The sequence below is a fragment of the Chlorocebus sabaeus genome, chromosome 7 (assembly GCF_047675955.1).
Source record: "Chlorocebus sabaeus isolate Y175 chromosome 7, mChlSab1.0.hap1, whole genome shotgun sequence".
Classification (NCBI taxonomy): Eukaryota; Metazoa; Chordata; class Mammalia; order Primates; family Cercopithecidae; genus Chlorocebus; species Chlorocebus sabaeus.
In genome coordinates, this window is record NC_132910.1 from 73,985,955 (window position 1) to 74,013,485 (window position 27,531).

General features: G+C 37.4%; 1 protein-coding gene across 5 annotated transcripts in view; it reads left to right on the forward strand.

The window, feature by feature from the left end:
- The window catches only part of AFG2A (AFG2 AAA ATPase homolog A), a 368,649-nt gene that overhangs the window by 32,855 nt on the left and 308,263 nt on the right, over positions 1–27,531 (forward strand). For all 5 annotated transcript variants that reach the window (XM_073017613.1, XM_037991604.2, XM_073017614.1 and 2 more), the window contains exon 10: positions 17,282–17,436. In XM_073017613.1, the coding sequence (XP_072873714.1) occupies positions 17,282–17,436 (155 nt within the window). The remainder of the gene's footprint in view (positions 1–17,281; positions 17,437–27,531) is intronic.

The window sequence follows — 27,531 nt, forward strand, 5'->3', positions numbered from 1 at the left end:
GCTGGTACCAGCCCATGGCCGGTTGGTTGGGGACCCCTGCTCTAATTAATGCATTTTATAAGGGACGTATTATTGCAGCTAGATAAATAAGCACTAATTTTGCAGCGTATTTCATAAGGCAATGAATTTTCTCCTCTGTTTTATAATTCTGAAATGTAGTTATAGAATATTATGTTTGTGATATTGGGATTTGTCCTACTGTGTAAATATTATGGGTATTATATAGAGATGGAATTATTTTTATCAGTGAAGTGGGTATTTTAGTATTCCTTTTGCTACTCATTTGAGATGACTGGAACTGAATGGCTTGTTTCAGAAAAAGAGGTGGTAGTTTTGATTCTGTTTAAGCTCTAAATGGCATATACTATTTACTTTGCTAGTAGAATAGTTTCTGGGTTGTTTTACCAAGACTACAAAAATATAAAACTTGAGGAAAGGTACTCTTTCTAATTAAAACAATCACAAAAATAAAACCAGGCTATCTAAATAAAAGTTATTTCTAAGAGTTATTCTTGATTCTTTTTTCTCTTACTCTTTTTTTTTATCAAATCCTGTCAGTTTTGTTTTCATGCTTATTCAGAATTTGACCTCTTAAAAAAATTAACTACTTTCACTACTATACCACAGTTCACACCATCATCAGCTCTTGTCTGGACTATTGAAATACCTTCTTCTGCCTACTCTTTCTTTTTCACCTCTCGTCTTTATTTTTTATATTGTCTAACTTGGAAGACTTGAATTATATAGGTTTTGAAGATGAGGACAGGTCTAGGTTAGAGATATAGACGTGGGAGTTGTTAGTAGTTAACATGGTGAAGCTGTAGAAAGAATGAAATCAGTAACAGAAGGTGAGTAGAGTTCCTTCATTCATTGAGCCAGGTACTGCACTGGATGGTGGGGCTACCTCAAGGAATAAGATAGACTTGGGCTCTCTCCTCATGAAACTCAAGACTCAGAGGGAAATGGAACAGTGTGTAAGTACAATACAGTGTGTTGGGTGTTATGTGAATGATCAGGTCGCTTTCAGAATGCTAATACAGTAGAACGGTCTTGGGAAATATCGTCATTCAAAAGTTGGGTTGTTAAAAAATATTTTGAACAGGAAACTGAGGAGTGGCTAGAGAGCTGGGAAGAGAACCCAAAGAAGTGGTGCCTCAGATGAAATGAGGTAAGCACTCAGTGAGGAAATAATGTGGTATTGGTTCACACTCATTGAGTACTTGGATTATGTCAACCACTGTTTGAAGCACCTTGTATGTACTAACACATCTCTTCCTCACAGCAACTCTCTGAGGTTCTCTTTATTTTGTAGTCGAGGAAACTTATGTCAGATTAAGGAACTTTCCCAAGATCACACAGGTAATAAATAGTGGAAACAGGATCAACGGTGTTGATCATAGTGGAGACCACAGTTACATAAAGTGCTTAGTTCTCTACTTGGGAGGTCATGGGAGCCTGGAAGAGAGAAATTCTTGTGGTGTCTTGTACCTAGCTGCTGGATTGCAATAAATTGAAGGGTGATTGATTGAGAGTTGAAGAAGCAGATATAGTGATTGTCAATTTCTTTTTTAGTTTTGTTGGTGTGTTATTATTAATATTTAGAGTTTTTATACTTTCCATAAAACAGGAATAAATATAGTTAGTCCTCCCTCCTTGTCATTCCTCCCTGTCTCCAGTGAAACCCAAATCTAACTACATGTCTTTATTATTTTCCTGGTTACTTTCCTCTTACCTGGGCGCTGATTTAGTCCACCCAGCTGTGAATCTTCAGCCTCTCTTGGCATACGAATTGTACTCTAAGCACCTTTAAAAAAAAAAAAACAAAAAAACCAAAAAAATGCGGTATTTTAGTAAGGTTGTTAGGCCAGGTAGGTAAATGATGAAATATGAAAAATTTGAAAATGGAAGCTGTATTTAGGGCAGTTTGAAACCTAGGACTGGTGAAGTGAATTAATCTTGATGTTTTAGAACTATAGGTTGGTGCAAAAGTAATTGTGGCTGGGCATGGTGGCTCACACCTGTAATCCCAGCACTTTGGGAGGCCGAGGCGGGCGGCCACTTGAAGTCAGGAATTTGAGACCAGTGTGACCAACATGGTGAAACCCCGACTCTACTAAAAATGCAAAAATTAGCCGGGTATGGTGGCGCATGCCTATAGGCCCAGCTGCTTGGGAGGCTGAGGCACAAGAATTGCTTGAACCCAGGAGGAGGAGGAGGAGGTTGCAGTCACCGAGATCATGGCAATGCTCTTCAGCCTGGGCAACAGAGCAAGACTCTGTCTCAAAAGAAAAAAAAGTAATTGCAAAAACTGCACCTAGAATAGAATAATAGAATACTCTTTCAGAGATAATTTAGTACATTACCTTATTTCACAGATGAGGAGAGACTGTGTGATACATCTAAACTCAAGCAGTTAGTGAGAAATAAGCCTTGGCTCAAGATTCAGGTCTGGAGACAAATGTACCTTCCACAGTACCATTACTTTTAAAATAGCAACTTTTGAAAGTGATAGAGGGTTTGGAATAGACCTGGTTCCTTTGATCAGTTTAAGTTGCAGCAGTCACTTGTAATATAAGTAAGGCGAGAACTACAATAACCTTTAAGGATATTCTATTTGACTTTTTAAAAATTTATTTATTAATGGGCCGTGAGAAATGGAACTTTCCTAGTGGTACAGCAAGTGATACCACCTTGTCTATACTTAATACAAAGTTGAGGGAGAATAAAGACTCCAAATAAAACAAATTTTCTGGAGTTCTGATACTCTGAGGAAAGTACATTTTAAAAAAAGGAGACTTAGATTTTTGTTATACTTGCCTTGTTTTCATATATGTGAGTATATTATTAGCAAATTTTATGCTCAACTTTTAGAATTTAAATATGAGATCCAGATGTCCAAGTTTTATGTTACCTTTTCACGTAATTAAGTTTCTGTAGGCAGGTAGTAATTCTAAAAGGGATTGTTAACTTCTCTGATCAGTTTAATTTTATTGTTAGTTTCTAATGAAGGAGCTTAATTGTAATCTCAAAAATAATGTATAACTTAGCAAGTATTGAGTATAAAATTGTAGGATTTTATAAACATGGGACAAGATGATATTTGTTGATTGCATCTGGAGCAGATGGTTTTGAAGAACATGGGTTTAGAATAATTGCTCTTGTCAAGAATTGGTTGATGTGGAGCTTGAGGGGGAACAAGTCATATACAAGTCATACATTGGAAACTGTGTGCTGACATTTGGCTCCCTAAAGCATTTTGCCTTTTCTTCCCTTCAAGGTATCTTGTTTTCCAGTCTCAAAAATGTTAAGAGCATTGGAAAATAAAGTATTGAAAAGAAAATGATACATTTTTTGTTGAATTAGCCACACCTCTTTTTTTTATTTCAAAATTGTGTTTCTTAACATAGCAGTATTGCTTCTGTATTTGCTTACATTTAAAAAAATTAACTCCAAAGTTAGTGAGAAGAGGAAATGTTGATGACTTACTTTCAACCATATTCCTTGATGTACATGTGTCCATTTGTTCTTTTAGTTAATTGTCTTCAGGTTTCTACAAATATATGTATTTTTAAAAATTTAATCTTTCAGTGTAGATTCCAGTATGGCCTTATTAGAAATGGTGATGGCCAGTAATTTAAACTTAGTATCATAGAATTTTAAGTTATTTAAATTTGAATGATTAGACAAAATATATTTTAATCTTTTCATTTAGTAAATGAGGTAACTGATGGCCAAAAGGGCTAAGTCTTATTTAAAGCTGTGCCTGAGCTAGTGCTAGACCTAGAGCCATGGAGGATTGGTTGCATTAGTATTATAGCTCTGAGGAGCTTTAATTTCTGTAAGCTCTTGATAATATATTTAACATTTAATTTATACAAATTCTGTTTTTCAACTTACATGTTATTTTCAAGAATAACATTTGTTGTGTAAAATAGGATACGTTTATTTAGAGTCCAGAATCAATACTCTAGAGTGGGAAAGAATCTGAAGGCCTGTGGCAGGAGTCTCCAGGATCTCTTATGGCATAGCTTTTGCAAATCAGTAAACTTACCCTTTGTTCTTTTCTCATTTCTCACAATCTACCATGCTTTATATCCTCACATACTTACAAATGAATTAATAAGTTGGATTTAGGTTTATTTAAACATGTTCTTTCATATGTATAAGACTGAACTCTGGAGACTTGGGATTTTATCTTTTATTATTCTATAGGGTCTCCTAATCTCTAAAGTGCTATACTCAGTCTCGTCTCTATTTATATGCTGTTCCCCCTGCTTGGAATAGTTGGCTGCCTCTTTGGCCCCAATTCCTGTTTTATCAGGTTAACATCAATTCACTTTTCAGGCCTAACTACTTGAACTTAGATATATGTTTCAGTTTTTCATTTGTGAAATAAGGGAATGTACTAAATGATTTCTGTGAGAGTTGTTAGGTCAACTAATCCTTCCTGAAACTGAGTTCGATGTTCCTGACATGTGTTTTTTTGCCACTTTGTTCTTTCCATGTCACAGTACTTGGCATAGTTTATAATAACTATGTGTTATGATGTGTCTCCCCTATTAGACTGTTAGCGCAGTGAGAGATTGATTTGCCTTCTTGTGCATCCTCATATGTAAGAGCTCGGTACATTTGTTTAATAAAGTAATTATGTCTAGGAGGTTCTTGTTGAATATTTTGAGCGAATAGATGAGTTAATATTGAAAAGAGTGCCCATGAAAGAGTAACGCCCATGGCTAATGAATATATCTTCCCAGTGGCTTTATAATATAATAATACTTGAATAATTGCTTTCCTTTAACATGAATTGTAACTGAATTGGCAAGAAATATAAGAACAGTGGTTCCATTACTGAGAACTGTTTTTTGGAAATATTTTCAAAACCAGTTTGGTGCAGTGGCTCACACCTGTAATCCTAGCACTTTGGGAGGCCAGACCAGGAGAATAACTTGAGGCCAGGAGTTTGAGACCAGACTGGGCAATGTAGCAAGACTCTGTCTCTAAGAGAATTAGAGACAGAGTCTCTAATTAGCCAGTGGTAGTGGTGTGTGTCTGTAGTCCTAGCTACTTGGGAGGCTGAGGTGGGAGGATTGCTTGAGTCTAGGAGTTGAGGCTGCAGTCAGCTATGATCGTGCCACTGCAATCCAGCCTGGGTAATAGAGCAAGACCTTGTCTCTTAAAAAAAAAAATCAAAGTAATGGCTGTAAAAAATGCTGTTATCTCTCCTCAAGTTTTGTTTTTCTTCTTTAGTCACGCTGCCTTTCATACCAAACATATTCGTTTGTATAAAATATTCTGGCAAATCAAAACTCTCTGTGAGTACTGTAAATCATATAATCTAGCCTGTAATCCCAGCACTTTGGGAGGCCGAAACGGGCGGATCACGAGGTCAGGAGATCGAGACCATCCTGGCTAACACGGTGAAACCCCGTCTCTACTAAAAAATACAAAAAAACTAGCCGGGCGAGGTGGCGGGCGCCTGTAGTCCCAGCTACTCGGGAGGCTGAGGCAGGAGAATGGCGTGAACCCGGGAGGCGGAGCTTGCAGTGAGCTGAGATCCGGCCACTGCACTCCAGCCTGGGCGACAGAGCGAGACTCCGTCTCAAAAAAAAAAAAAAAATCATATAATCTATATTTTGTATTCTAGTATATTTTGCACACTGGTCAGCTTATAAATATGTTCTGCAATGATTCTGAGCCTGATCAGAATTTCTTTATAGAAAATTCCCAAAACCGATTTTAGTATTTTTTTAAAGAGTTGGGGTCTTGCAGTATTGCCGAGACTAGTCTTAAATTCCTAACCTCAAGGGATCCTGCCACCTTGGCCTCCTGGAGTGCTGGGATTATAGGTGTGAGTCACTGTATCCAGCTCCAAAACCTTTTTTATGAATTTTTTTTCCCTAGATCATCATGGTTTTAATTATTCTGATTAGAAAGTACTCTAAATAAAAATATTTTCCTGTTTTAGTAATAAAATATTAAGGAATAAACTTCATTGTATATATGCATATGGATACTTAGAACTGAGTTTTTTCATTTTATTAAATTTTTTTTTAATTAATAGACTTTTTTTAGAGCAGTTTTAGGTTTACAGAAGAATACAGCAGAAAGTACAGATCATTTCCATATAACTTCCCTTTTTCCCAGCTTCTCCCATTATTACTGTCTTGCCTTAGTGTGGTACGTTTGTTATAATTGATGAGCTAATACTGATACAATGATATTTCATTTTAAATTGCAGTTTATAATTTCTAAAACTACCATCCCTCTTATTTAAACCAGCTTCTGTGTTGTTGCTTTATTTATAGTTTTTTTTTCCTTTCACGACACTTTTTACATACTTTTAAAAATAAACTTCTTTCTTGAAGTATTGCATATATACATGAGAGCATAAGCTAAAAGATCCATGCATTTTCCAAAATGTACACACTTGCGTAACCACCACTCAGATCAAGATACAGAGCATTACTAGCTTCGTGGTACCCCTCTCAGACCCTTTCCCAGCCACTACGTGCTCACCTCAACCCAAAAGGCAACTACTCTCCTGGCTTTGAATGCCATAGATCAGTTTTGCCTGTGTTGTCCTCTCTTCTTTCACTTGTTTTATGGTTTGGGAGCTTCATCATTTTATTCTGTATAGCAGGAGTTCATTTTTATTGCTGAATTCGATTGTTTAAGTGTTATGAGTAATGCCATGAACATTCTTGCACATGCCTTTTGGTGCACAAATGTATACATTTCTGTCTATTATTTGTCTAAGAGTGGAATTATTGGGTTATAGGATTCTTTTTACTAAATACTGCCAAAACATTTTTGTAGCGATTTTACCAATTTACCTTTCTACCTGTTGTGTGTGAAAATTCCAGTTGCTTCTCGTGCATGCTGACATGGAGTTTATAGCAGTATTTCATTGTGGTTTTAGTTCCCTGATGACTGAGACTGAGTACCTTTTTATATTTGAATTGACCATTTAGATGACTTTCTTTGCGATGTGCCTGTCAAGTATCTATTCAGTTTTTCTGTAGGGTTACTTTTTAAAAATATATTGATTTGTGGAAGTTATTAATATAGCTTAGTTGTGAGACCTTTGTTAGATATATGTATTTTAAATATCTTCTACTCTGTGGCTTGCATTTTTATTCTCTATAGTATCTTTTAAGGAACAGAAAGTTTGTAATTATGTATTTATTATAATATATATTGATATAAAGGATCCGGTTCATCAGTCTTTTCCTTCGTGGCTGGTGATTTTTATAGCTAGCTTAAGAAATCTTGGTCAAATCTACTGTTAGGTATATTTTCTCTTATCTTCTTGATGCTTTTATTGTTTTTCCTTTCATGTTGCTATCTTCAATTGCTTCACTTTTTTTCATATAGATATGTTTTACCAGTTATTGAAATGACCATCCATTTCTACCTTGCTTCTGTGTTACCTTTGTTGTATATAAATCAAGGGTTTGTGTTCATTTTGGATTCTCTGCTCTGCCTCATTGGTCTCTTATCCTTGTCCACCATACTGAAATGTCTTTAGTACTTTCAGCCTTAGTAAAAGTCTTAATTTCTGGAGGGTAAGTGATATTTTAAAAAAAAAAAAAAAAAGGGTCATCAAAATTTTCTTGACTATTGTTGGCCCTTTGCATTCCCATAGAAGTTTTAAAATCAGTGTGTCAGGTTCTTCCTTCTCCCCATCTAATAAACTGACTTACATTTTGATTGGAATTATTAAGTCTTTCAATCAATTTGGAGAGATTTGGGAAGTTAATACCTTGTAATCCATGAACTTCTTAGATCCCTTCATTTTATTTTAGATTTTCTTTAATTTCCCTCAAGATAGTTTGGTAGTTTTATGTGAAAAGTCTTGCATACTATTCATTAGATTTATTCTTATGTACTTTGGTTTTTTGAATGCACTTATGAATGGCATTTTGTAAAATTTCACTTGTAATTATTTTATGTTAGTATAGTCATGGACTGCATAATGATGTTTCAGTCAATGATAGATGTTATATACTACGGTGGTCCTATAAGAGTATAATGGAGCTGAAAAATTCCTATCACCCAGTGACATCATAACCATTGTAAAGTAGTAGTGTAATTAGTATTATTATTTTTAAATTTGGTGTAGCCTAAGTGGATAGTGTTTACAGTAGAGTATAGTAATGTCCTGGACCTTCACATTTGCTCAGCATACACTCACTGACTTACCCAGAGCAACTTCCAGTCGTATAAGCCTCATTCATGGTAAGTGCCCTACACAGGTATAACATTTTTTAATCTTTTATACTGTATTTTTACTGTACCTTTTCTTTTTCTATGTTTAGATACACAAGTACTTACCGTTGTGTTGTAGTTACCTATAGTATTGAGTATAGTACCATGCCGTACAGGTTTGTAGCCTTGCTGTATAGTAAGCCATACCATCTAGATTTTCATAAGTATACTCTTTGATGTTTGCACAATGACAATCACATAAAGACACATCTCTCAGAACATATCCCTGTCATTAAGCAATGCATGGCTATATCTAGAAAAAGTAAAATAATTTTTTTTTGTTTGTCTTGAGACAGAGTCTCGCTTTGTCACCCAGGCTACAGTGCAGTGGCAGAATCTTTTTAAATCTTTTATACTGTATTTTTACTGTACCTTTTCTTTTTCTGTGTTTAGATATACAAATACCATTGTGTTACTGTTCCCTACAGTATTGAGTATAGTAACATGCTGTACAGGTTTGTAGCCTAGGAGCAATAGGCAATACCATATAACCTAGATGGATAGTAGGCCATACCATCTAGATTTGTATAAGTATACTCTATAATGTTTGCAAACAACAAAATCACATAAAGACACATCTCTCAGAACGCGTCCCTGTCATTAAGCAATGCATGACTGTGTCTAGAAAAAGTAAAAAAAAAATTTTGTTTTTGAGACAGTCTTGCTTTGTCACTCAGGCTGGAGTGCAGTGGCACAATCTCAGCTTCTTACTGCAACCTCTGCCTCCCGGGTTCAAGCAATTCTTGTGCCTCAGCCTCCTAAGTAGCTTAGTAAAGATGGGGTTTCACTCTGTTGGTGAGGCTGGTCATAAACTCCTGACCTCAAGTAATCCATCCGCTTTGACCTCCCAATAGAAAAAGTAAATTTTTTTGTATTGACTGTGTCTACCTACCTTGCCAAATGCACTTACTAGTTTTAATGGTGTGGGCCAGGCACAGTGGCTCATACCTATAACTCCAGCACATTGAGAGGCCAAGGCGGGAGGATCCCTTAAGCCCAGGAGTTTGAGACCAGCCTGGGCAACATAGTGGGACACCATCTCTACAGAAAATTTACGGAAAAACTGAGCGTGGTGGTATGCACCTGTAGTCCCAGCTACTTGTGAGGCTGAGGTGGGAAGATTGCTTGAGTGTGGGAGGTTGAAGCTACAATGAGCTGAGATTGCACCGCTACACTCCAGACTGGGTGACAGAGGGAGACCCTGTCTCAGAAAAACCACAAAAAACAAAATTTTAGTAGTGTGTATGTAAGTTCTTTTGAGTTTTTTAAATCTATCAGTTATGTTATAGTTTTCTATGTATACATTTCAAATAATGAGTTTTAAATTTTATTTTGTTCAACTCTATACCTATTTTTTCTTTTCCTTGACTTACTGTACTAGATAGGACCTCTGATAGTATTTAATAGAAGTGGTAACAGTAGTAATCCTTATCTCATTCTTGATTTAAGAGAAAGTTTACAAACTGTTACTTAATATTAAGAATTTTTTTTTTTTTGCTGTATGTGTGATAAGGAGGTTTGTATCTATTCCTCGCTTTTTAAAAAATATAATTAATGATATTTTATCACATTTCTACATTTATTGAGATAGTCTTATGATCTCTTTATTCTGTCAATGTGAAGAATGATGTTGATTGATTTTTAAGTTACATGAATCTGACATTCCTGTAATATAGCCAACTTGTCACAATTTTGTAATTCTTTTTAATGTATTGATCTTTTGGCTGATGTTTTGTTTAAGATATTTGCACCTATGTTCATGTGAGAGATTGACCTGTAATTTTTTTTCTTGTAATACCCCTTTAAGATTTGGGGAGCGGGATTATGCTACCCTTGTGAATCAAGTTGGGAATTATTTTTTCTCTGGAACAGTTTTTAAAAAATTAATGTCATATTCATCCTTAAGTATTTGGTGACATTTATCATTGAAACCATCTGTGCTTAGAATTTTCTCTGTGGGAAAGGTTTTAATTATAGATTTAATTTCTTTAATATCTATTGAAATATTCAAATTGTATAGTTTTTTTGTTTGTATATTAGTTTCGGTAAATTTTTTTTCCCTAGAAATTTGTTCATTTTATCTACATTTCAAATTATTTGGCATAAAGTTATTCCTAGTATCCTCTTATCTTTTTAATGACTGTAGGTTTTGTAATGATGTCTGCTTTTTCATTCCTAATATTGGAAATGTATCTCTTCTCTCACATTTTCAGACAACCAGCCTTTGGCTTTATTGGTTATTTTTTTAAATTTAGCATTTGTTTTATTCATTATTTCCCTCCTTCTTTTTTCTTTTTGGTTTAATTTCTTCTTCTTTTCCTAATTTCTTAAGATGAATGCCTCATTGACTGTCAGTCTTTTTTTCTGTGTACATTAAGCCTACCAGTGTCCCCTTCAGTACTGCAGTAGCAGCATCCTACAGATTTTCATGTTATATTTGTATTATTTTTCAGTTGAAAAAATTCAGTTTTCATTATGATTTTTTGTTGAACCATGAGTTATTTAGAAATGAATTAACTGATTTTCAGATATTTGTGTATTTCTTAGCATTTTTTTGTTACTGATTTTGTTATTCATTGTCCTGAGGTCTGAGAACTATGCTTTATGATTTCAGTCTTTGAGTTACATGGAGACTTGCTTTGTGTCCTAGCATAAGGTCAGTTTTGGTAGATAGTCCAGGTATGTTGGAAAACAGAGTTGTTTTATTATTTTGATGATGTTTTTTAATCTATGCCAATTAGGATAAGTGAGTTAATTTTGTTTTTCATATCTTCTGATATCTTCTATATATTCTGTTTAAAAATTTTTGCTTATAAGGCAAGTATGTTAAAACCTGCAAGCAAGGTCTGTTTCTACATTTAGTTCTGTTTACTTTTGTTTTACATATTTTGAATTTTGTTATCAGGCATGTATTAATTTAGAATTTTGTATATTCTTGGTGAATTGGCCCTTTTATTACCCCAAGTGTCTAGTGATGCTTTTTACTTAATGCCTGTTTAATAGTAGATATAGGTGCACTGTTATCCTTCCATGTATATTTCATTCTGTGTATATTTGCATAGTATTCCTTTTATTCTTTTACTTTCAACCTTTCTATATTCTTATATTTCAGATACATCACTTGTATGCAGGGTAAATTGGGGTTTTATTTTTTTAATCCAGCTGCTGTTGTCATTGTTTAAATTCAAGTACTTAATACATTTATATTTAGGGTAATACCTTAAAATACTTAGGTTCAATCTACTTCCTTATTTGCCTCACTTGTATATTTTTTTTCCTTTTTTTTTTTCCATTATTTTGGAATAGGCAAGTATTTTTATTATTTCATCCTCTTCCCATTGTCTTTTTAGTCACACATTTTAACTTGGCCTTTAGTGAATATCTTACGTTTGTCTCCTTGGCTTATCAGGGACTAGTATGCATAGCAAACCTTGCAACACATGTTTACTTATTATTTGGGTACATTAAGTTGTGCTATGTTTATTACAGAATCAGCCTTTGTACTTTACTTTTTTGGAGACAGGGTCTCACCTGTCACCCAAGTTGAGTGGCTGAGTGTAGTAGCATGATGATCGCTCACTGTAGTCTTGACTTCCTGGGCTCAAGCAATCATCGCATGTAGCTAGGATTACAGGTACATGCCACGAAGCCTGGCTAATTTTTGAATTTCTTTTAGAGATGGGGTCACACTATGTTGTCCAGGCTAGTCTCGGACTCCTGGATGCAAGTTATCCACCCGTCTCAGCCTCCCAAAGTATTGGGATTACAGGTGTGAGCCACTGTGCCCAGCTTGTACTTTACTATTTTTTAACTTTTGAAAAATTCCATGTTTCTCTTGCCTTTATTTTTCCTCCGGTAAATTACTATTTTCTTTCTATGTTCAGAGGAGTGGAGATTTTATCCAGCTTAAGTTCTGTAGTTTGTATTAGCAATAATAGAGATTTTGATATTTTATAAATACATTTATATTACAATATTAAATATACTTTTAAAAACCACATATTGCCTGCGTTTTCCAAACCCATTCCTTAAATGAAAATAATGTCTCATTTATTGTCCAATTTTATGTTTGCATGATATAAAAAAATGTGGCAGGCAAATTGTTAGACCGTTTTACCTGTTTCAGTTTTTCTGTCTCAGTAGAGTGATGTATCTGGTCCAAGTTAGAAATATTGGCAAGTATTGCCAGATACTATCTGGCATTGAAGTATTTTGATTACGTCCAGTTATGTTAGATGTTTTAGGAATATCTTAAATTTTTTTCAGGCCACAAGGTGCTGTTTGATACAACATAGGACTGCATAGATACTCCTCAACTTATGATAGGGTTATGTCCTGAAAAAACTTGTGAGTCAAAATATGCGTGTAGCTGACTTGGAACTGTGGCTTGCTGCAGCTGCCCAGTGTTGCAAGAAAATTACTGAATTCATATTGCTTTTTTACCACTGTAAAGCAGAAAACTCTTTTTTTTTTTTTGAGATGGAGTTTTGCTCTTCTTGCCCAGGCTGGAGTGCAATGGTGCCATCTCGGCTCACCGTAACCTCCGCCTCCAGGGTTCAAGTGATTCTTCTGCCTCAGCCTCCCAAGTAGCTAGGATTACAGGCATGCACCACCACACTTGGCTAATTTTGTATTTTTAGTAGAGATGGAGTTTCTCCATGTTGGTCAGGCTGGTCTCAAACTCTCGACCTCGGGTGATCCGCCTGCCTCGGCCTCCCAAAGTGTTGGGATTACAGGTGTGAGCCACTACTCCCAGCCATAAAGTTGAAAACTCTTAAGTTGAACTGTAATATTTTTTAATGCTTCTGCTCCATTTAACTAATGAGTATGTTGAGTAGTAAATCAACCCAATTTTTCATCGTCTTAGTCCAGTTTGTGCTGCTATAACAAAATACCGCATACTTGGTAATTTACAAAGAACAGAAATTTATTTCTCACAGTTCTGGAGGCTGGAAAGTCCAAGATTAAGGTGCTGGGAGGCTTGGGCTCAGTCTCTTTGCATCCAAGATGATGCCTTGAATGCCGTATTCTCTAAAGGAGAGGAACATTGTGTGTCCTCACATCGCAGAAGAGTGAGATAGAGTGAGCCCACTCCTGCAAGCCCTTTTTATAGCTGCATTAATCCATTCATGAGGGTGGAGACACCTATCTTTAGGCCTCACCTTCCATCAGTGTGTCATTAGGGATTAAGTTTTAACATGAGTTTTGGAGGAGACAAAAAAATTCAAACCATAGCAGACATAAACATGTCAAGAATTGTAAAGGGCCTGAGGTTTTACTCTACTTGCTGGCTAACAGATTTTGTTAGTGCCTGCGGAAGAGTCAAAGGACAGAATATTGCAGCAACATAATTAGCTAGGGTAGCAGCATTCGCACCTGTTCCGGAGCCTCACTTTTCACAGAGTGATACAGAGGGCTCCCTGACACCTGAACCTGTATAAGCTTGCATCAAAGTAGGGGAGCCTTGAATTATAGAACCTGAATCTTTTATAATGGACAGTAAGCATGTCTATCCTTTGCTTTGGAGAGAGACACTTTATTTTCCTGCTTACCAACATCCTTCAAAAGATAGTTTGAACAGAGACAGTTGGTGATTTTATTCTCAAGCAGAAATGCAAGAAATGTGAAGAACCATCTTACAGCATTTTGTAAGGCAGAAAAAGCAAGTGGGTATTTGTAAGATGGCCTAAATAAGTGATTTGCTGGCTTTAGGAAGCAGGGGATCTATTTTTGGAGCTTCTTTGTACTATTCATTGCTTTTTCTTGGTAGTGAAAGATACTCAGCCCTCTGTTTTGTGGAGTTTTGTGTCTTCTTTTTATTAATGCTTCTATTTATATATAAAAGTTCAAATAAGTGAAAACAAAATGATGGAGTGGTATCATTTTTATTTAGTAAAACTGTATTGAGGTATAGTGTTTTGAACAAGAAAGGTTAAAAAACCATGGGAGCTAGCTGGTGTTCCAGGACAACTTCAGATATTCAGACTGGGTTTCTGAGAGATCTCTGAGATTAAACTCCTTCAAACTGAAATTTTATTAAACAGTCTTAACACAAAGAGCATCTAGTGACTTACTGTCTTCTAGACTAAAGGTTATCACAGATCAAAGGGCTCTAAATCTCACAACCTAATGGAGGGAACATTCACTCTTGTCAGTGTTTAAACTTCAAATAGCAAAGACAAGGAACTTAGTATCTAACTTCTCAAGTCAGCATGATATCTTTGAATTTATTTTGGATCTCTCTAAATTTGACTTTATTGACTATCCTCCTGGCTGCTTTAGTACCTTTTATTCTACGTCATCCTATTTTTCCTCTGCCTTTTAAAACCGTCATTTCTTTTTATGCTATTCAATTGATGGGCTTTGCTAAGATTGAGCCTTCTACATTTATTCCTCCATCCCTGACCCCCTCACTAGCCTCCCGTTATAGATCTCTCCATTGCTATAATATCACATCTTATCTGTATGCACATCACTCTGAAGTTTGCTTTGCTCTTATATTCCAAAATCACATTTCCAACTGCCACCTGAAAGTTTCCTTGAAGGTGTTTTCCCAATACCTTAAAACTTTGTAATTCTAGTTTGAATGTATTTACCAAAAGGGCAGGGGCAAAAGCATGTTTTAATTTTAATATTTTACTCTTTTAAAAGAAGTTCCCCAAACAAATTATTTTGATAAATCTTTATGGCTTTTTTTATGGATGTTGTTTTGTAAATTCCATTTTATATTTGTAAATTATGCTTTCTCATATTAAATATTTGTCATATTTTCATTGACAAAACTAAGTGCTTGGATTTTTACATTTATCCTTCACATTCTTCCACCTCCCTTCCCACCTCTCATCCCCTCCCTTACAAGGACAAAATGTTTTAAATGCTGTAATCTTGCATGGGGTTTGGGTTTTTTATTATTTTTATTGGTGATAATTCTGTCACAGGATCCTTAGGGTGTCACTTTTCCAGCCAGAAACCTCTGTGGCTGGTGGCGCCTCTGCCTGAGTTTTTCTCGGACCCACTGGGCTTTTCTGCCCACTTGGCCCAGCAGGCTGTACTTGGCTTGTGCTATCGGCCTGGATCCTACACCTGCCAAGGGTGAGCCAGGCACAGAGCTGTGAAGAGGGTGTGAGTGAGCCTGAGGTCTGGCCACTGCACACAGCCAGGCATGCTGGCTGCAGTGGAGTGGACAGCTCTAGGTGCAGGCACAGTCGCCAGCTCTGTGTAAGGATATGGCTGGACCAGGCGTACCACAAGTGTTTTCCCCCGTGGGCACCAGGGAACGTGGTGGTACCTGGAAGCTTGGAGATATTGGAAATAGCAGAGCCTCAAAGAGAGTGTCACAGCTCTGGTGTCACAGCTCTGATCACAGCCCTTGCTTCTGGGCTCCCCAAAGGGCCACAGCTCCTCTTCTTCTTGTTACCCGCAATGTGGTGACCAATGGGCCTGTTTCAGTCCTGTTTGTGTTATAGGTCTTTCAGTCCTGCCATTTGGCAGGTCCTGAGTTCTTGTCCAGCCTTCAGGAAGAATGAGGTACGTGGACAGCTGGAGGGTGAGCAGGGCAAAGAGGAGCTTTGTTGAGCAACAGAGCAGCTCTCAGGAGACCCGAAGTGGGTAGGTCCTTCTGCCATCAGGTTGTCCTGAGGAGTGTCCAGCTCTCAGCAGAGAGGATACCTGGAGTGGGTAGCTCCTGTCCACAGGCAGACCGTCCTCACAGATGTCTAGCTCTCAGCAGAGAGGACACCTGGAGTGGGTAGCTCCTTTCTGCAGGTAGGTCATCCTGACAAGTGTCCTGCTGTCAGTGGAGAGGAGACCCAGAGTCGGTAGCTTCTTTGTGTAGGCAGGTTGTCCCAGTGTGTGTCCAGCTCTCAGTGGAGAGGAGACCCGGAATGGGTAGCTCCTATCTGGCATCCTGACTAGTGTCCACTTCTCAGTGGAGAGGAGACCCAGAGTGAGTAGCTGCTATCCTCAAGCTGGTCAGCCTGATGAGTGTCCAGCTGTCAGCAGAGAGAAGACCTGCAGTGGGTGGCTCCTTTCTGCAGGCAGGTTGTCCCAATGAGTGTCTAACTCTCAGCAGAGAGGAGAGCTGGAGTGGGTGGCTCCTTTCCATAGGCAGGGTGTCCCAACAAATGTCTAGCTCTCAGTGGAGAGGAGACCCAGAGTGGGTAGCTCCTTCTCAGAGCTGGTAGTCCTGACTCAGTCCTGGCTGAGTCGGGTTTTTATGGGCTTCAGAGGGGAGGAAGTGCATGCTGATTGGTCCATAGGCAGACCCAGAAAAAGCACCATAAGTTCTTGCTCTGGGCGACAGACTCTACCCAGTGCTGACAGCCTGCCCTCCATGCTTCAGGGTGTCCCTGGCTTGAAGGTGGGGCTTCACCAGGGACTCACTCCTTTCTGCCCATGAGCCTCTCTGCCTCCTGCTGCCATCAATCATGTTGTCCATGGTGCCTGGACTGTTCGTGCTGAGGGGTGCTTGCAGAACTGCGCCGAGCCACCCTTAGCCTCCCTCCCATGCTCATTGGCACCCAAAGTCTGGAGGGGACCAAGGTGGCAGGGAGCTGGTGTGTCAGCGCCACCTTGAGCAGATGAATACCTAGGTGGATCATGACAGTGGCTTGGCTCAGCCTTAACTTTAGTCTGAAATCAGAGCAGGCAAAAAGTTTTTCTGGGATTGGGGAGAGACCAGGCAGTAGAAGCAGCCACTTCGGAGCCTGTTGGGGCAGAGGGTACTTCCTGGGTTCTCGAGAGTGGAGGGATACCTGGGTCCACAGCCATGGCTGGGTGGCTGCAGCTGTGCCTGGGTAAGTGGGGCTCCCACCCCACCAACTTGGAAAAGAGCAGGATTCCTGCCTGCTCCCAGCTCCCACTGGCTTCATGGAGTATGCAGCCCTGGCCATGCCTCCCCCACTGCAGCCAGTGTCTTCACGGAGACCACTCCAGATGGGCCACCGGAGCCATCAATTCAGTCTGTATTTATTAAGGAGAAGACAAATCTTGTGTTACTTTCGTCTCTTTGTAGGTCTCTGTGCCTTGCGGAGAATCCTGAAAACACAGCCTAACCTCCCTGATGTCAAGGTGGCTGGACTGGTGAAGATTACTCTGAATGATTTCTTGCAGGCAATGAATGACATCAGACCCAGTGCCATGAGGGAAATAGCAATTGATGTCCCAAATGTAAGTCATTTGTATCCCACACTAGCTACACTGTTTGAATTAAACTCTGAAAAAAATTTAGGGCACCATGGTACAACCCCATCTCTACAAAAAGTACAAAAATTAGTTGAGTGTGGTGGTGCACACCTGTAGTCCCAGCTGCCGCTGAGGTGGGAGGATCATCTGAGCCCTGGGGAATGTTGAGGCTGCAGTGAGCCATGGTTGTGCCATTGCACTTCAGCCTGGGTGACAGAATGAGACCCTGTCTCAAAAACAAAAAACAAAACACCCAAAAAACTATGTTACAATACTACAAGCGGTATACTCCTATTGATAGAATCCATTGATCTTACTCAAATTTTTTCAGTTTTACTTGTGTGTGTGTGTTTATTTAGTTTTATACAGTTTTATCTCATGAAAAGGTTTGTGTATTCATCACGGGATACTGAGTAGTTCTGTCACCACAAAGATCCCTCATGTTGTCTTTTATAATCAAAACCACCTCGTTCCTCCCCTCATTTCTAAATTTTTATTTCAGAAAGTTTATATAAATGGAATGGTCGTACTGTATACGACCTTTTGGAATTAGCTTTTTTCACATATGAATAAGATCGTTTGTCTTTTTGTGTACCTTAACTTATTTCACTAGGCATTATGTTCCCCAGATTCATCTATGTTATTATAAGTGACAGTATTTTCTTCTTTTTATAAGGCCAGATAATATTCCATTATGCCACATTTCTTTATACCATTATACCACATTTTCTTTCTCTGTTCATCTGTTGAGGGACACTTAGATTGATTCCGTATCTTGGCTGTTGTGAATAGTGCTGCAGTGAACATGAGAGTGCAGATATCCCTTTGAGATATTTCATTTCCTTTTGCTATGTACCCAGTAGTAGGATTGTTGGATCTTTTGGTAACCTAACATTTTGAGTTGGATTGTTGGATCTTTTGGTAACCTAACATTTTGAGGAACCACCAAACCATTTTCCATAATGTCCGTACCACTTTACATTCCCACCAACAGTGTACAAGGGTTTCTTTTTCTCCATATCCTTGGCAACACTTACTTTCATCTTTTTGATAGTGGCCTTCCTAACAGATGTGAGGCGATATCTCATTATAGTTTTGATTTGCATTACCCTGATGATTAGTGGTGTTGAACATATTTTCATATACCAGTTAGCTGTTTGTATGTCTTCTTTTAACAAATGTTACTCAGATCCTTTGCCCATTTTTAATCAGGTTGTTTGTTTTTTTTCGCTTTTGAGTTGTTTGAATTTCTTAATATATATTTTAGTATTTTGGATAGTAACCTCTTATCTCATATATGGTTCACACATGTTTTCTCCCTTTCCATAGGTTGTCTCTTTACTCTGTTTCCTTTGTTGTGCAGAGCTTTCTAGTTTGATGCAGTCCTGTCAATTTTTGCTTTTCTTGACTCTGCTTTTGGAGTGTATCCAAAAATTCATTGCCCTGACCCATGCCATAAGGCTTTTCCTTATGTTTTCTTCTAGTAGTTTTACAGTTTTAGGTATTATGTTTAAATATGTAATCCATTTTGAACTGATTTTTTATATGTGGTGTGAGAAGACGGGCCAGTTTCATATGTGGATATATAGTTTATCATGTGGATATCATGTGGATATACAGTTTTCCTGACACCATTTTTTAAAGAGATTGTACTTTCATCATTGTGTGTTCTTCAGTACCTTTGTAGATCAATTGATTGTACATGCAAGGATTTATTTCTGGGCTCTCTATCTGTTTTATTTACTTGTATGTCTGTTTTTATGCCAGTGTCATGCTGTCTTGATTATCATAGCTTTGTAGTATATTTTAAAATCAGATAGTGTGATGCATACAGCTTTTTTTTTTTTTTTTTTTTTTTGCTTGAGATTACTTTGACTATGTGGTGACTTCTATGTTTCCTTATGAATTTTAGGGTTGTTTTTCATATTTTAGGGAAAAATGCCATTGGAATTTTGGTAGGGGTTACATTAAATCTGTAGACAATTTTGGGTAGTATGGATATTTTAATAGTGTTATTTTTTAAAATTCATGAACATTAGACATTATTCTATGTATTTGTGTCTTCTATTTATTTCATCAGTATTTTATAGTTTTCAGTGTACAGGTCCTTCACTGTCTTGGTTAAGTTTTTTCTATGTATTTAAAAAGTACTATTGTAAATGGGATTTTCTTTTTTTAATTTTTTGGATAGTTGTTAGAGTATAGAAATGCTACTGACTTTCGTTGTTGTCGATTTTGTATCCTGCCAATTTACTGAATTCATTTATTGGTTTTAATTTTTTTTTTTGGTGGAATATTTAGGGTTTCCTTTATATAAGATTATGTCATCTGCAAACAGACAATTTTTTTCTTCTTTTTCAATTCAGATGCATTTTATTTCTTTTTCTTGCCTAATTTCCCTGGCTACAACTTTCAGTACTATAATAAATACAAATGGTGAGAGTGAGCATTTTGTCTTGCTCTTCATCTTAGAGGACAAGTTTTTGGCTTTTCATTGTTGGGTATGATATTAGCTGTGAGCTTGTCATATATAGTGTTATGATGTTGAGGTACATTCTTTCTAATGTATTGAGAGTTTTTGTCATGAAAGGATGTTGAATTTTGTCAAATGCTTTTTCTGCATCTATTGATATGATTATATGATTTTTATTCTTTGTCCTTTTAAGGTGGCATATCATGTTGATTGATTTGCATATGTCCAACCAGCAGCCTTGCATCCTAGGGATGAATCTCATTGGATTATAGTGTATGATCCTTTTAATGTGCTATTGAATTTGGTTTGCAAATATTTTGTTGAGGATATTTCCATCTATGTTCACCAGGGATATTGGCCTGTAATTTTCTATTCTTACAGCATTCTTGTATCACATTAATGCTGACCTCATAAAGTGAGTTTGGAAGTGTTCCTTTCTCTTCAGTTTATTGGAAGTTTGGTGAATTCTACTAAGTATTTAAAGAAAAAGTGATGCTAATGCTTGAGAAGCATAACTTCTTGGGTCTTGGAGTTTTCTTTGTTAGGGAGCTTTTTGATTATTGATCTATTCCCCTCACTCATTGATTGACCTATTTAGATTTTCTTTATGATTCATTTTTGGTAGGTTGTATGTTTCTAGGAATTTCGTTCGTTCTTCTTGGTTGGCCAAATTGTTGCCATGTAGTTGTTCATTAATCTCTCATGATTGTATTTTTGTGGTATCAACTGTAGTGTCTCCTGTTTCATTCCTGATTTTATTTACTTGAATCTTCTTTCTTTTTTTCATAGTAGTCTAGGCACAGGTTTGTCAATTTTGCTTATCTTTTGAAAAAACAACTTATATTGATCTTTTTATATTATTTCTTATATTGATCTTTTAAATTATTTTTTCTAGTCTCCATTTCATTTATTTCTGCTCTGATCTTTAGTATTTCCTTCCTTCGGCTAACTCTGGGCTTAATTTGTTTTTTTTTTCTATTTGTCATGTAAAATTAGGTTGTTCATTTGAGATATTTCTTTTTTTCTTAATGTACGTATTTATTGCTATAAACTTTCCTCGTAGAACTGCTTTTGCTATATCAAAGTTTTGGTATGTTGTGTTTCTGTTTTCATTTGTTTTAAGATTTTCTTTATTTTTCTTTTGATTTCTTCTTTGACCCATTGGTTGTTCAGGAGTATTTTGTTTAATTTCCAGATATTAGTAAATTTTCCAATTTTTTTTCTTGTTATTCATTTCGGGTTCATATAATTGTGGACAGAAAAGATACGTAATATGATTTTAGTCTTCTTAAATTTTTTAGACTTGTTTTGTGGTCTAAGATATGATCTATCCTTTAGAATGTTTCATGTGCACTTGAAAAGAATGTGTATTTGAGAGATCCATAGATGGTTCACATCACAGGACTCTGTACAGACAACCCCTAGTACCAACCCAGAGCTGGGTAGACTCGCTGGGTGGCTAGACCTGGAAGACAGACAACAATCACTGCTGTTAGGCTCACAGGAAGACACATCCATAGGAAAAGAGGGGAGAGTACTATGTCAACGGAATATCCCATGGGACAAAAGGATTCAAATAACGGTCTTCAGCCTTAGATCTTCCTCTGACAGAGCCTACCCAATGAGAAGGAACCAGAAAACCAACCCTGTTAATATGCCAAAACAAGGCTCTTCAACACCCCTCAAAAATCACACTAGGGATGTGTTTCCATTTGTGTTGTCTCTTTCTTTCAGTGGTGTTTTGTAGTTTTTCTTGTAGAAGTCTTTCGACTCCTTGGTTAGGTGTATTCCTAAGTATTTTATTTCTTTTGCAGCTGTTGTAAAAGGGGTTGAGTTCTTGATTTGGTTGCTGTTGGTGTATAGAAAGCTACTCATTTGTATACATTAATCTTGTATCCGGAAACTTTGTTGAATTCTTTCGTCAGTTCTAGGAGCTTTGCTCCTAAGGAGGAGTCCTTAGGGTTTTCAAGGTAAATGATCATATCATCAGCAGTGACAGTTTTACTTCCTCTTTACTGATTTGGATGCCTTTTATTTCTTTCTATTGTCTGATTACTCTGGCTAGGACTTCCAATGCTATAATGAAGAGGAGTGGTGAGAGTGAGCATCCTTGTCTTCTTCCAGTTCTCGGAGGGATTACTTTCAACATTTTCCCATTCAGTATTATGTTGGCTGTGCCTTTGTCATAAATGGCTTTCATTACATTAAGGTATGTCCCATGTATGCCGATTTTGCTGACAGTTTTAATCATAAAGCGATGCTGGATTTTGTTGAGTACTTTTTCTGCATCTGTTGAGATGATCATGTGATTGTGTTTTTAATTGTGTTTATGTGGTGTATCCCATTTATTGACTTGCATATGTTAAACCATCCCTGCATCCCTGGTATGGAACCCACTTGATCATGGTGGATTATCCTTTTAGTATGTTGTTGGATTTGGTTAGGTAGTATTTTTTTAAGTAAGGATTTTAGCATGAGTGTTCATCAAGGATATTGGTCTGTAGTTTTCTTTTTTGGTTATGTCACTTTCTGGTTTTGGTATTATGGTGATGCTGGCTTCATAAAATGAATTAGGGACGATTCCTTTCTCTGTCTTGTGGAATAGTGTCAAAAGGATTGAAGGATTGGTACCAATTCTTCTTTGAATGTCTGGTGGAATTCTGCTGTGAATCTGTCTAGTCCTGGACCTTTTTTGGTTGGTAATTTTTTTTTTTTTCTTTTTTTGAGATGGAGTTTTGTTCTTGTTGTCTAGGCTGGAGTGCAGTGGTGCAGTCTCAGCTCATTGCAACCTCTGCCTCCTGGGTTCAAGCAATTCTCATCCCTCAGCCTCCCAAGTAGCTGGGATTACAGGCATGTGCCACCACGCCCGGCTAATTTTGTATTTTTAGTAGAGATGGGGTTTCTCCATCTTGGTCAGGCTGGTCTCGAACTCCCAACCTCAGGTGATCCACCCGCCTCAGCCTCTCAATGTGTTGGGATTACAGGTGTGAGCCACCATGCCTGGCTGTTAAGTTTTAAATTAACATTTCTATCTCGCTGCTTGTTACTGGTCTGTGATTCAAGGTATCTAATTCTTTGTGATTTAAGCTAGGAGGGTTGGATTTTTCCAGGAATTTGTTCATCTCTTCTAGGTTTTCTAATTTATGTGCATACAGGTGTTTATAGTAGCCTTGAATGATCTTTTGTATTTCAGTGGTGTCAATTATAATATCTCCTGTTTCGTTTCTTAGTGAGGTTATTTAGATTTTCTCTCTTCTTTTATTGGTTAATCTTGCTAATGGTTTATTTATTTTATCTTTTCAAAAAACCAGCTTTTTGTTTCATTTATCTTTTGTATTTTTTTTTTTCAGTTTTATTTAGTTCTGCTCTGATCTTGGTAATTTCCTTTCTTCTGCTTGGTTTGGGGTTCGGTTTGTTCTAGTTTCTCTAGTTCCTTGAGGTGTGACCTTAGAATGTCAGTTTGTGCTCTTTCAGACTTTTTGACGTAGGCGCTTTGGGCTATGAATTTTCCTCTTAGCACCACCTTTGCTGTATCCCAGAGGTTTTGATAGGCTGTATCATTATTGTCATTCAGTTTGAAGAATTTTTAAATTTTCATCTTGATTTCGTTTTTGACCCAGCACTCATTCAGGAGCAGGTGATTAAATTTTCATGTATTTGCATGGTTCTGAAGGTTCCTTTTGGAGTTGATTTCCAATTTTGTCCCATGGTGGTCTGAGAGAGTGCTTGACATAATTTCAATTTTCTTAAATTTATTGAGGCTCGTTTTATGGCCTATCACATGGTCTGTCAGAGAGAGTTCCATGCGCTGTTGAATAGAATGTGTATTCTGCGATTGTTGGATGAAATGTTCTGTATGTATCTGTTAAGTCCATTTGTTCCAAGGTATAGTTTAAATCCATTTTTTCTTTGTTGACTTTCCGTCTTGATGACCTGTCTAGTGCTGTCGGTGGATTACTGAAGTCCCCTACTATTATTTTGTTGCTGTCTATCTCATTTCTTAGGTCTCTTAGTAATTGTTTTATGCATTTAGGAACTCCAATATTAGGTGTGTATTATTCTAAGTGAAGTATCTCAGGAATGGAAAACCAAACATCATATGTTCTCACTGTTATGGGGGAGCTAAGCTATAAGGACATAAAGTCATAAGAATATAATGGACTTTGGGGTTTTGGGGGGAAGAGTGGGAAGAGGGTGAGGGATAAAAGACTACAAATAAGGTGCAGTGTACACTGCTTGGGTGATGGCTGCACCAAAATGTCACAAATCACCACTAAGGAACTTACTCATATAACAAATACCACCAGTACTCCCAATAACTTACGGAAAAATAAAAAATATTAATAATAATAAAAAAGAAAATAATGTGTATTCTGCTGCCATTGGGTGTAGTGTTCTGTATATGTCTGTTAGGTCCATTTAGTCTATAGTGCTCTTCAATTCTGCTGTTTGCTTATTGATTTTCTATCTTGATGATTTGCCCATTGTTGAAAGTTATTGAAGTCTCTTACTGTTCCTATATAGCTGTGTGTTACTCCCTTCAGTTCTTTTAATGTTTTCTTTGTGTATTTAGGTGCTCCAGTGCAGTGCATATATATTTACAATCACTATATCCTGTTGATGAATTGACTCTTTTATCATTATATGACCTTCTTTGTCTTTTTTGACAGTTTTGACTTAGTCTGTTTCGTCCAATATAAGTATAGCCACCCCTGCTCTATTTTGATTGCTATTTGCATGAAAATTGCTGTGAAATAGCATGATTGCTATTTCATGCAAACAGCAATCAAAATAGAGCTGAAGACTATTTTGAGAGTCTTCAGCTCTTTAAGAACACATCTAGAATACTTTCGCTTCAGCTTGAAGAACACATGTAGAGTACTTTAAATTAAAATCTTTAAATTAGAGTCTGTTATAGGTAGCATAATTTTGAATCTTGTTGTTTAATCCACTCAGCCACTCTGTCTTTTGACTGGATAATTTAATCTCCTTCCATTTGAAGCAATTATTGATAGGGAAGGGCTTACTAGAGCTATTTTATTGTTTTCGTTTTGTAGTACCTTTGTTCCTTTCTTCTCTTGCTGTTTTCCTTTGTGATGTGAAGTTTTTTGTTTTTTTTTTTTAGTGATATTCTTTGATTCTTTTCTCTTTATCCTTTGTGTATGTATTACATGATTTTTCTTTGTGATTACTCTGAGGCTTATGTAAAACACCTTCTAGTTCAAACAGTCTATTTTAAGCTGATGATAACATAGGTCACACACAGAAACTCTATGCTTTAATTTCTCTTGCCACCATATTTTATGTTACTGATGTCACATTTTGCATCTTTTATATGTCGTGTATCCACTGACAAATTATTGTGGCTATTGCTATTTGTAATTTTTTTTTAACTTTTACACTTGTAGCTAAAAATGACTTATGTGCTTGTACTATACTATTATAGTATTCTGGGTTTGTCTGTATTCTTACCTTTATGGGGGTTTTGTACTTTCATATGCTTTCATGTTAGTTAGCATCCTTTCATGTTAACTTGATGAACTGCCTCTAGTGGTGCTGAATACCTACATTTTTATTTGGTTATGTCTTTATTGCTCTCTTATTTTTTAGGGCCAGCCTTTTCTGGTATACTGTTGTTTGTTGGCAGGTTTTTTTTTTTTTTTTCCTTTTTCTTTTATAACTTTCAATATATCATCTTACTGTCTCCTGGCCTGCAATGGTTTGTCTGAGAAATCTGGTCATAGTCTGATGATGGTTTCCCTATATGTAATGAGTTGCTTTTCTCTTGCTGCTTTCAAAATTTGTTGACTTTTGAGAATATGATTATGACATATATTGGTGAAGCTCTCTTTGTTTTAATCTATTTGGAGTTCTTTAGGCTTTATGGATTCAAATCCAAATCCATATAGCCTAAAGAACTCCACATACACTAAAGCAAATTAGGTACATTTCCCTCTCCAGATTTTGGAAATTTTTTGTCATTCCTTCTTTCTTTCTTTCTTTCTTCTCTTTTTTTTTTTTTTTTTTTTTTTTTTGAGATGGAGTCTCTCTGTCGCCCGTCTGGAGTGCAGTAGTGTGATCTTGGCTCACTGCAACCTCTGACTTCCTGGTTCAAGCGATACTCCTGCCTCAGCCTCCTGAGTAGCTGGGATTATAGGCACATGCCACCATGCCCAGCTAATTTCTATATTTTTAGTAGAGACGGAGTTTCATATGTGGCCAGGATGGTCCTGATCTCCTGACCTCATGATGTGCCTGCCTTGGCCTCCCAAAGTGCTGGGATTACAGGCCTGAGCCACCGTGCCCAGCCCATTATTTCTTTAAGTAAATTTTCTGCCCCTTTCTCTGCTTCTTCTTGGTCTCTTGTAAGGTGTACATTGGTTCGCTTAATATTGTGTTCTAAGTCCCTCTTAGACTTTTTTCACTCTTCCTTCTTTTTTCTTTTGGTTTTTGTGACAAGATAATTTCAGAAGCTCTGTGTTTGAGTTTGCTGATTCTGCTGTTGTATTGAGTCTGCTGTTGAAGCTTGCTGTTGAATATTTAATTCACTCATTGAATTCTTCAGTTTCAGAATTTCTGTTTGGTTCTTTTTTATACTTTCTCTCTTTCTTGAATTCTTCATTTTGTTCATGCATTGTTTTCCTGGATTCATGTTATTTGAGTTCTCTTGTAGCTACTCCTCTTCTATAAGATGATTATTTTTTAATACTTACCTGGCAGTTTATGTATCATCAGTTGTTTAGTGTCTGCTACTGGTGCTTAATTTTGTTCCTTTGGTGTCCTATTTCTCTAATTATTAGTAATTTTTGTGGACTTGTTTTATTGTCTTTGCATGTGAAAAAGTGAACACCACTTCTTGTCTTTACAGATTGGTTTCTGTAGGGAAAGCCCTTCACTAGTCAGCTTGTCTAGTGGTTCTGGGTAGGCTGTCTTGCTGCTGGAGTCATTTGGTGTCTGGGTCAGGTGGATGGTCTTGGTGTCTAGGTCCAAGGAGGGCAGGCTTAGTGCTGGGATGGGACTGGAGACTGAGGCCACAGGGACAACTCTGGAGCCTCTGTCCACTGGGGCTGACCTGGAGCCTGTGTCTATGGGGGTGATCCTGAAGGCTGAGTTCATGGATGCCACCTGGCACCGAGGTGGGCCTTGAATTCAGCACCATAGTGGTAGGTCTAGAGCCTGAGACCAGCCTGAGTCTACAGTGGCTGGTTTGGAGTTTAAGGCTGCAGGTGCAAGCCTGGCTCTTGTGTAGGCCTAGAGCCTAAGTCTGCAGGGATCCATCCTGGGGCTGTGGGGGCTGACCTTGGGCTGGGACAGGGCAAGTACTGGAATCTGTGGGAGAGTTGGATGCTTATGCCACCCTTCTTCCATGTGGACAGCATTTCTCTCCACATTGTGCTGCCAGAAGTTGGGGGTGGGATGAAGCATTTAATGAGAAACTTTACTTCCTAGTTTCTTCAATGCATGTTTTCTTATTTATTTATTTTTTTTGAGACGAAGTCTCCCTTTGTTGCCCAGGCTAGAGTGCAGTGGTGTGATCACGGCTCACTGCAGCTTCAGTCTCCTGAGTTTAGTTGATCCTCCCACCTCAGTACCTGAACAGCTAGGAC